The sequence below is a fragment of the Pseudopodoces humilis genome, chromosome 13, assembly GCF_049639895.1.
Source record: "Pseudopodoces humilis isolate 2021_Gansu_Grassland_sample_001 chromosome 13, ASM4963989v1, whole genome shotgun sequence".
Classification (NCBI taxonomy): Eukaryota; Metazoa; Chordata; class Aves; order Passeriformes; family Paridae; genus Pseudopodoces; species Pseudopodoces humilis.
The window spans coordinates 7,154,940-7,164,672 of NC_142212.1; the positions used below are offsets into that span (position 1 = coordinate 7,154,940).

The window sequence follows — 9,733 nt, forward strand, 5'->3', positions numbered from 1 at the left end:
GACTGTTGCCTCTCTCAGCCATTCCTTGGTACTAAAACACCTCTAGAATTCATCTTTCTCCAATCCACATAGCCACACGGAATTGTAAGTTCCCTCCTTAAAGACAATTTTAATATTTTAAACAGTCCCACACTGGGAGAACGACTGACTGAGCATGGCAGGCAATAACCTATTTTAACTAATAATTTCCTGGTTTTAATCATTTCTGCAAGAGACAAGAGGGTTTGTGAGCAGTTTTGATTTCAGAAATCTGTAGACTTCAAACTTCCCTGTTCATATTTATTATTATAGTACTGTGGCCAAAAGGCCAAGTCACTTATTATTGGAATTAATTTCTAGAAATGGATACCCTAAGGGTTGCATATGTCCTAATTAAAAACAAATAGATGGCACATGGTAGGAGCTACCAAACAAATAAGGTTTAACTTAAGTTTGTCAGAAGTAGCCAGAAGTGGATCATGGTTCTGATGTGAACAGGTATTGCAGACCAAGAACAGGCTGGATGGGCAAATACTTTGTTACCATGATATGTCCTTGTGGTCTTGCAACTTTTTAGGGAAAATGCATCCTGGCTTAGAAAGTTCAGCCACATGAGGGGTGGTAATGTTGTGATCTTTCAAGAAATTATTTTAACACACTGCTTTTATATGGAAGAAGGAATTTTTTTTTTAGTCTTCTTTCACTAAATTATCTCTTATGTGTCCCAGCTTCTCTAGCAAAGCAGTTCCTCTGCCGGTCCTGGGTGAAGCCCAGTGGAGACCGAGAGAAGGGCAGCCAGTTCAACAGTGCCCTGCACACCCTGCTCTGGTAAGGTTCAAGCCATTCCCTTAGGCCCACCAAGTCATTCTTTTTTTTTTAGTGATTACTGTTGCTGCAGAGGAATGGCCCCTCTGAATTATAACCCTCATGCTTGTACAGCTTGGCCTAAAGCCCTGTTTCTACACTGTTTCTAAAGCACAGTTTCTTGGTTTGAAGTGTGAAGTCCAACTGAGCACATTTCTTCATCAGGTCCTCTGTCACTTGTGTCAGGAAGTTCTCATCAATGCTCTCCAGGAGATTCCTGGATTGCTTATGCCCTACTGGGCTGTCCTTCCAGCAGGTGTCACGGTGGTGAGTCTGCCATGAGGATCAGGGCCTGCAACATAAGGGTACTCCTGGCTGGCTGTAGAAGGTTTTGTTGGTTTGTTCCTGATCTAGGTGGCCTATAGCAGCCAGCCATTTCAGTGTCACCCATACTGATTGGGTGTTCTCTCTTATAAAGGTCAATTCCATCTCATCCTCTTCCCAGCCTGTCCTTCCTAAACACTAGAATGAAGGAATATTGAATCCATGTATCTTTCATATCATGGTAGCTTTTAATGAGATCACTGTGACAGTTCTAAGTAGTGCTTTGGGTTTCGTGTATGGGATTACCTTGGTCAGGGAAGAGCTTGGCAGTTTTAGGCCACATGTTTCAGGTAGGGCAGTGTTCAAGGCCTTGTTGTGTCATTCTGCACAGTATCTACTGATCAGCTATGTCGGTTTTGGATTTAGTGTCTACTTGGAGCACACAGAAAACATCATGAAAGCCATAGAGGAAATCTCCAGTACTGGTGTTCCTGAACTGATGAACTCTGCCAAAGATGGATGTTCTTCTACTTATCCTACCTTAAGCAGGTAATTGTAGCAAGAGAAACTTTGAATTCTCTGATATGCATAATGATAATTTCTGCTTTGAAATGTTTAGTTTTCTTATTTTGTGGCCTGTTGTGATTTCATGTTGGTACTGTGCTGGCTACTCTGGACACTTGTTCTGGCACTATGCAACAGGTAGCATGTGATAGCTTTATGCCAAAATGGAATGTCCTGTGCTTGACATGATGTTGGGTTTATTGCTGTGAGCCATTTTAACTGGAGAATGAACTGCTGTCTGTCATCAGATGTGTTGCCTCTGTGCTAGTGTGGTGGTATAAAGCACTCCGAAAGTCACCTTCAGAGGCCTTTGGTGGCTGTAGGCAATCTGGGCTGGTATGCAGTGCACAAAAAGACTCTCAGGGTGCTTCTGCCCTGTCATAGGAGTTTGGAAGCAGGGATGAAGTTCCTGCACTCTGAAACTTCTAAAATCATCTTATGCTGAAAGCTGCAAGCTGCAAACCTTTCACTGTGCACCCCTACAGCTGCAAGGAAGTGATGGTGTCTTAAGTGTCATTCACACTGGGGAAGTGCTAGTGACTTCCCAGGATTCTCCATCTGTCTGGGCAATTGGGCTGGGCTAGACCTGTTCATGAGTCCTAGGGCCAATCTGCAATTTCCTGCTGAGAAGGATGCCCAGCTGAGAAACCTTTGAGTTTTCCACATCATTCTGGTGACAGCCTATCAAAATGCTCGGAGCTGACCTTCAGTTTTTTCATTTTCTCCATAGGCAGACATTCCCAGTTTTCTTCAGAGTAATGATGGCTCAGCTGGAGAGTTCAGTGAAAAGCATCCCAGCTGGGAAACCATCAGACTCAAGTGAGGTAGGAAAACGAATACACTGGAATCTGTAAGGGGAAGAAAAGTTAAACTGGACTTCTAATATAAAGATGTATAAATTGGAAAGGAATTTAGTTCTGAACTTTGTCTAGGAAATGCGGTCAGACACCTTCATTCATCAATGTATATCAACATTGATATGCAGGGTAACATATAAGTAGCAACTTCTTTTCCTGATTTGCCCCATGTCAAAAATCTAGTAAATCCAACAGAAGCTGCAGCTAGAAAATAGACATTAATCAGCAAAATACTAAACTGTGCAGTTGGTCTGCACACCCATGTGGGAGCACAATGTTATTTTGCAACCAAGAGCTGCTTTGAGAGCAAGGAAGTGAGTTAACTCCTAACACTTAAAGCCACTGATCAGGCTGGAATTCCCATGGAGTGTTTCTGCTGTGATAAATATGCTTGTGGTGAAGCTTTGTTCCTCTGTCTTCAACAACAACAGTGCTTTGGGTACAACAAGTGCTGAAAGCACATCCAGCAAGGTGAGAGGAAATGCACCCTCTTGGGTTATTGTCCCCTTGCATCCCCTAGGTGCAGCTGGAGAAGCTGCTGCGCTGGAACATCGCTGTGCGGAATTTCCACATCCTCATTAACTTGGTCAAGGTGAGGTTCTGGTTGTCCTTCTGCCTTTACCTCCAAATTCTCAGTAAGGCCTAGTGCTCCCAGGCTCATGAGCACCAGGGAAAAACATCAAGTGTGACTGACTAGTGGAACACCCTGGAGGTGATAATTAAAGCCAGTTATAATCTGTGCCCAGTCCCACTGGATGAAATATCCCCTTCTGTCAGTTTTGGAGCTGGTTCATTCAGTGTCTCTGAGTGTGATGCTGTTTGGGCTAGAAGGTGATAGGTACAGCTTCACTTTTCTCCTTGCTTAGGTTGATAATTTCTGTTTATTTTTATGTATCTGAAGTGATAATTGGCAAGCCCAGGTTTTTCCAAGTCCAGGTTTTTCTATACAGCAGCATTCACTGGAGTCCTACCTGTGTTCCAGATACCTTTGGAGAGCATAAGGGGTAGAGCTAGAGCACTTAGTTCAGTTTTGTCCGTAGTTCAGTTTAGTCCATAGGAGCACCAGGGTTACTTTCACATTATTTTGCCCATCTCAGTTTTGCTTTGTCTATTATGGGATTATTTGCCCATCAGCTGGGCTTGGGTCTCTTGGGTCCCAAACTGTTAAGAACTTTAGAGTTATTGAGATAATTTTGTGCCATCTGCAAAAGATGCACCTTAGATCACTGAACAGCAATCCTGCCAAGGGCTTGCATCTGAGAGCTACTACAGCTCATGTACTTCTGTGGTGTTCCTGATGAAACCTGAGAATGGATGTTGCCTTAGAGCAGGGATCACACATTCACAGGGGTGTGCCATGAAGGGCTGTTATTAATTGGGTGCTGTGCTTAACATGCTTTTCTTTAGCTTGTGGACTGATCTGACTCTTTTTTCTTCTTGTCCATGTAGGTATTTGATAGCAGGCCTGTACTCGGCATCTGCCTGAAGGTAAGCAAAAGTTCAAGATAACTGAAGAGAGCAGTTTAAATACCAGATTTCTTGAATCATTGCCTCTAGTGCAGTAGAGTGGGTACTGGACTCTCTGGAAGAAGTAGATAGCGTGTTCCTTACACCTTGCTATACATATATATGTATAGTGATTCTAACATTTTGCATTTAGTTCAGTTTTATTCCCAGGTAAAATCTGGTGGATAAAACCAGGGATGTGTACAATGATGAGACTTTGTCCTTCTAGCCTCTCTTTGCAGTGATTAAAGTGGGACCCTTTACTGATCCTGTATATTCCAGTACAGCCTTCACATGAATATAATATTTTTCTAAGCAAGAACAGTCTCTGGGAAGATTGTATCATGATCTCATATGACTTTGCGATGGTTCTTTGAGAAGGAGTTAAAATTTGCTTTCTGATATATTTTTCTCTTTTATAGTATGGCCGCCTCTTTGTAGAAGCATTTCTGAAGCTCGCCATGCCTCTCCTGGACCACAGCTTTAAAAAGCACACGGTAATCCTGGGGAAAGAACCGGCTGCAACCAGTTGGGAATCATGACTGATACTTCCTGCATACACACATCTTACCTTTATCCCATAACCCTTTGAGAGGATTTCTAGGACTAAGGCTGTTTCAATATTCTTGTTTCCCTATGGAAAAGTTCTTTGAGAGTGATTTTCTGGTCTGCTTATTTATTGCAGGATGATGTGCAGAGTTTGCTGAAAACCTTGCAGCTGAGTACCAGACAACTTCATCACATGTGTGGCCATTCCAAGGTAAGATGAGTTCCAACTGCTGTACAAACTCCTGTCCCAAGGATGGTATTATTTCCCTTCCACTGCTTTTCCAGGGCACTGGAAGGTTCTACTTGCATGCTTCCAGCAGTGTCTGTGCAAGCAAAAGCCCTGAGAGAAGGTGAAATAGCCTTGTTTAATGGCCCAAAAGTTGAAGCATTTATTCTGGAAGTGGCTGACTTGGGTGTTAGGTCAGGTTGGAATAATATTTTTTAGCACAGAGGTTCTGGATGTCCTTGGTTGTTGGCAGCTGTAAGGGGTTGTTTCTGAGGACACAAACTAAGACCTTAGAGACCTTGAAAAAGGTACACATGCCAGATTGATAATATAGGAGAAGCTTTGCCAAAGATGAACAGCCTTGTGAGTCATAAGAATCAGCAACAGGAGGTGGATGGGGAAAAGCCCTGCTCAAAGTCCTCTTGTGAGATGGCTTTTATGTTGTGTTGGTAAGGGCAAAGGGAGAAGGAGGATGGTGGTAACAGAGTCAGTCTGTCTCTGTAGGAGACTTGGGGCAGAGGAATCAAACTTTGCTTACAGTGTGGAGAGACAAGTGCTTGTTGCAAGAGAGAACCACACAGGAGAAGACAGAAAGGAGCAAAGCAGCACACATGAAGTTTTGACTCCTTGAACTCCAAGGTTCATGAACACTTGTCCAAGAAGAGAGCTTTGCCAAAGTAGCTGAAGGGAGAAAACCAGCTACCAGTATGGCTCCCAAGCCAGATTTGCTACCCATTTAGGCCAGAGCTGGCATCAGGAATACAGATATTTAGCTGAAGATGAGAACATGGTATTGCAGCTCTCAGCACAGGGTGAGAATTGGAAGCTGGCACAAGCCCTGACAATGCTAAAAAAGTCCTTTTCATGTTTGAAAGTGAAATCCTCATGCCTGCTTTAAAGTCACGATTCACCTTGTAAGCAGGATAACAGCATTGCAGCTTTCCCTGTTATGTTTGCCTTTGCACTTGAGCAGCATTTTCAAGTGCTGTGTCCCATGGTCCCTGATAGCACAGAGTGGCAATTAATGAACACCTGTGTTCTACCACTTCTCTGGTACAGGTCTCTGTGCCAAATAATTTTGCAAGAATGAGAGGGCAGAAACTGAATCTGGGGCAAGGAAATGTATGCAGTGGATGCTTCATATTTGTTTAAAGAGGAGTTGACACCAACGTTTGTTAAACCAACCTTGATTTCACTTTCTTAAAACCTCAGGGATGCTCGCTAACCCATAGTGCAGAGAGACCTAAGATTTGTCATTCTCCCTCAATACATGTCTTTAAAGAGCATTAAACAGCAGGCAGTAGCAATCAGCTTCACCTGTCATTTCCCCTTTCACACCAAGCCTCTTTTCTGTTTACATGTCTAACCCTGGGCACGTGGACAGTTTCTGGAGACAGGTTTTTGCCAGTGCTGTACTTTGTTGAGTCTCCAAACTGCCTGCACACAGCTGGGACAGGTTCCAGGGCCCAGGGAGCACTGTGAGTTTTGATTGTGTCATTAGCAAGGGTTCTGCTCATTTGGTTCTGATTAGTGCTGATGATCGCTAGCTCCTGCCTGTTACACAGGCTAGAGAACAGCTTGCTGTTAGTAATCAGTTACCTATTCCCTGTTGGCAGAACTTAAAGCAAAGCAGTGTCCCTCTGCCCAGATATGTTGGAACTCTTCCAAAAAATGCAGGTGACATGAATTCAGAGTACAGCTAATGAGAGCATCTTAATCCCAGAAGATTACGAAGTATTCTCATGAAAGAGGAAAATACTTAGGTACAAAATAATCGTGCAGGTTTTGGCAGGTTGACAGGCTTTCTGGTTTAGCAGTGACTGATCTGTACTACAGATTAAAGCCTAGCAGGAGATGCTCACCCAGAGCTAAATCTCTTAGGATACCTGGCATAGTTGCCCTTCCTCTGGTGGTTTTTGCTTATAGCAACTCCATCTGTTCCTCCTGTCCTAGTTCGCCAAAAGCCAGTGCTTCTTTGCTCCAGAGGAACTGGCTTTGGAGATTATAGCACACACACATTCCATGTAAAAAGGAATTGCATGAGGCACCGAGCAAGAAAAGGGGTTGATGGAAGTGGTGTATTTGACACCTTTTTTGTTTTTTCTTTTCTAAGCTTGGGAATTCAGCAGAGGAATTACTAGCTTCTCTCTAGACTTCATGACAAAAACAGGCTTCTTTTATTCTAATCCAGGTGAATGTGGATATTTGGATTGTTGTAAGAGATCAGTTTAGACAAAATACTGATCTGAGCTTCATTTTTTTAACAATAGCTATAATTTGGCAAAGAAGTGATGTCATCTGGGCAAGCTTTGTGGGGTCATGTCCATCCCACCTGATAACCAATGGCTTTTTAACAGCCAGAACACTTAGGCAAGAATCAGTCCTCATCACAATTTACTGTTGCACAGATTCACCAAGACATTGGACTGACCAACCATGTGCCTTTGCTGAAGAAGTCCCTGGAACAATTTGTGTACAGAGTGAAGGCAATGCTGGCATTCAACCATTGCCAGGAGGCCTTCTGGGTTGGCATCCTCAAAAATCGAGATCTTCAGGTGAGAACTGCTGCCCTGCCTGGGGCAATTAAAATCTGGGAGAGGACTGCTCATCTTGTCCAGACAAGTCTAACTCTCTCCTTAGGTATAGCTAAAAAGCCAAATTCAGTGTGACTGTAGTACAGTAATGTCTAATTTAAGAGAAGGAAGCATTTTATTTCAATATTAAGAGTCTGCATCTCTAGGCTCTTGCACTGAGGGGTCAGATTTGATAATAATGAATAAGTATGGGGAATTTTTGGCTGTTCTGTGGCAAGAACTACATGTGCAAGAGGGAAGATGTAAAGGCCACTCGAACATCTTCACACACTTTCATGTGTGGCTTTAAAAGAAGTCTTGGCTCTTCGTCTTTCACTGTAGAAGCAGGACAGTTAAACAAACCTGTTTTTTTTTAACTGTAAAGCTTTTTATTTAAGAAGGCAACAAAATGTCCCTCTCTTCCATCCCACCCTGGCACGCTTTAGCCGCTTCGCGTGCACTCAGTAGAGATCTTGTGTTCAATTTAGGGAGAAGAAATTTTGACTCAGGCCTCTGAGGAGAGGGGCTCGGATGAGGACTCGGAGGACTCGGCGGAAGGCCCGGCTGAGGAGGTACTTCAGGGGCCGCCGGGCTGCGCCTCTCCAAGTTGGGGGAGGGGGGGGGTGCAGCCCCGGCGCTGACAGCGGCCCGTCCCGCAGGGGCCGAGCGGCAGCGACACGGACGGCAGCGACGCGGAGGGCGGCGAGGAGCGCGGCGGGGCCGGGCCCTCGGCAGCGCGGCCCTGAGGCGGCGGGCGGGCAGGCGGGGCGCGGCTCCCGCGCAGGCGCGGCGGCGGCGGCCATGTCGGTGCAGGAGGACCCGGTGCAGCGGGAGATCCACCAGGACTGGGCCAACCGCGAGTACATCGAGGTGATCACCAGCTCCATCAAGAAGATCGCGGACTTTCTCAACTCCTTCGGTGAGAGCGCGGGGCGGGGGCTGCGGGCGGGCCGGGCCGGGGCGGTGCGGCGGCCCGCGGTGTCTCACTGCCGCCTTCCCGCAGACATGTCTTGCCGGTCCCGACTGGCCACTCTGAACGAGAAGCTGACGGCGCTGGAGCGGAGGATCGAGTACATCGAGGCCCGGGTGAGCAGCGGGGCGGTGAGCCGGGTGCGGGCCGGACCCGGGGCCGGCCCTGGTTGAGGCTTTTCCTTTTCCCGTAGGTCACCAAGGGGGAGACGCTGACATAGGCCCGGGGCGGCCCCGGCCTCCGCCGCCGGAGCACCGCCGCCCCGCACCTCGCTCGGGGCCCGCCGCCACCGCCGCCGCCTCTGCTCGTGTTGCCAATAAACCGCTGTGCTCCTGCCCTGCCTGCTCTCTGCGTGCCTGCCTGGGGCCGGGCCGCGGGATGCCCGGCTCCCTGCCACCATCCTGGATGTCCAGAGCCTGCCCTTCCATCTGCCTGACCCGCGGGGTTTGGGCACACATTCCTCCCCACGCGTGGGGGCTGTGCCACAGGGACCGCGGGCCAGGCTGTTGTCAGCTCCTGGAGGCACCTGACAAGCCTTTGGGGTGCATTGTGCTCCTACTGGGATCACAGCAGAAAATCTGGTGATCCCTATGGTCTGGAGGGCGTCTCAGCCTTCACATGCCCACGTGTAAGGGCAGTGTGGGGACAGCAGTCTCACCTGGTGTGGTGCACATGCCGCAGGAGAGGGCCCTTTGCCAGCACCCGGGAAGAGATGTTTCTCCTCTCTGTGAGGCAAGTGGCAAGGAGAAGGAAGTCTCTCAGCCCTTCCCGCCACTCCTTTATTTATCTATCTCTGTTTTTCAGTGGGCATCTAGATCTGCAGATTCACTGCTCATATTTAGGGTTTGTTGGGGAGTCCATGGAATTGGTGTCAGCAACAGTTTTATTGCTTCCCAGCAGGCTTTAAATGTCTTGGTATATTCTCCAACTGTAATCTTAGCTTTTTCATAATGGCACTGTCATGCCTGAAGTGTACGAAGCACCTGAGTTACTTAGTGTTTGTTAAATTTATGAGGCTGTCTGACATCAGCTGGTTCCTTGTTGACATAGGTCCTCTTTCAAGCTCACAGTTTTGCTCTCCATAGGAATCTGTTTTCTACTGTTTGAATAAGTGCTCCTCCAGCTTTTCCCTCAGCTCTCATGGTTACTGTCAGGTTGGGCTGCACATCAGGAACGCTTGGCTGCTTTTGGAACATAGTATCTGTGGAAATGAGTGCTTTGTAGCAGCCCTGCAGTGGAGTGGAACAGCCATGAGTCACTGCCCTTAGGTGTAGGGGCCATAGCAAATTAGATTGTTGTCATATGAAGATTGATAGATGGAAGGAAAGCAGCTCTCTCTTGGCTCCAAGGTGGCTGCTCTGAGGCCCCAGTATATCAGAGG

At 46.7% G+C, this 9,733-nt stretch overlaps 2 protein-coding genes across 3 annotated transcripts in view; both read left to right on the forward strand.

Moving 5' to 3' along the window:
* Nucleotides 1-8,139, forward strand: part of FANCD2 (FA complementation group D2) — a 35,923-nt gene extending 27,784 nt beyond the window's left edge. For both annotated transcript variants that reach the window (XM_088061645.1, XM_014251509.2), the window contains exons 35-44: nucleotides 708-807; nucleotides 1,534-1,656; nucleotides 2,402-2,495; nucleotides 3,049-3,120; nucleotides 3,978-4,016; nucleotides 4,457-4,531; nucleotides 4,720-4,794; nucleotides 7,218-7,364; nucleotides 7,871-7,954; nucleotides 8,042-8,139. In XM_088061645.1, the coding sequence (XP_087917771.1) occupies nucleotides 708-807; nucleotides 1,534-1,656; nucleotides 2,402-2,495; nucleotides 3,049-3,120; nucleotides 3,978-4,016; nucleotides 4,457-4,531; nucleotides 4,720-4,794; nucleotides 7,218-7,364; nucleotides 7,871-7,954; nucleotides 8,042-8,128 (896 nt within the window). In that variant the 3' untranslated portion in view covers nucleotides 8,129-8,139. The remainder of the gene's footprint in view (nucleotides 1-707; nucleotides 808-1,533; nucleotides 1,657-2,401; nucleotides 2,496-3,048; nucleotides 3,121-3,977; nucleotides 4,017-4,456; nucleotides 4,532-4,719; nucleotides 4,795-7,217; nucleotides 7,365-7,870; nucleotides 7,955-8,041) is intronic.
* Nucleotides 8,140-8,156: 17 nt separating this feature from the next.
* Nucleotides 8,157-8,688, forward strand: BRK1 (BRICK1 subunit of SCAR/WAVE actin nucleating complex). The gene is made up of 3 exons (XM_005522131.3): nucleotides 8,157-8,301; nucleotides 8,386-8,468; nucleotides 8,546-8,688. Exons 1-3 carry the CDS (start codon nucleotides 8,184-8,186, stop codon nucleotides 8,570-8,572), a joined length of 228 nt encoding a protein of 75 aa, XP_005522188.1. The 5' UTR covers nucleotides 8,157-8,183; the 3' UTR covers nucleotides 8,573-8,688.
* The last annotated feature ends 1,045 nt before the right edge of the window (nucleotides 8,689-9,733 follow it).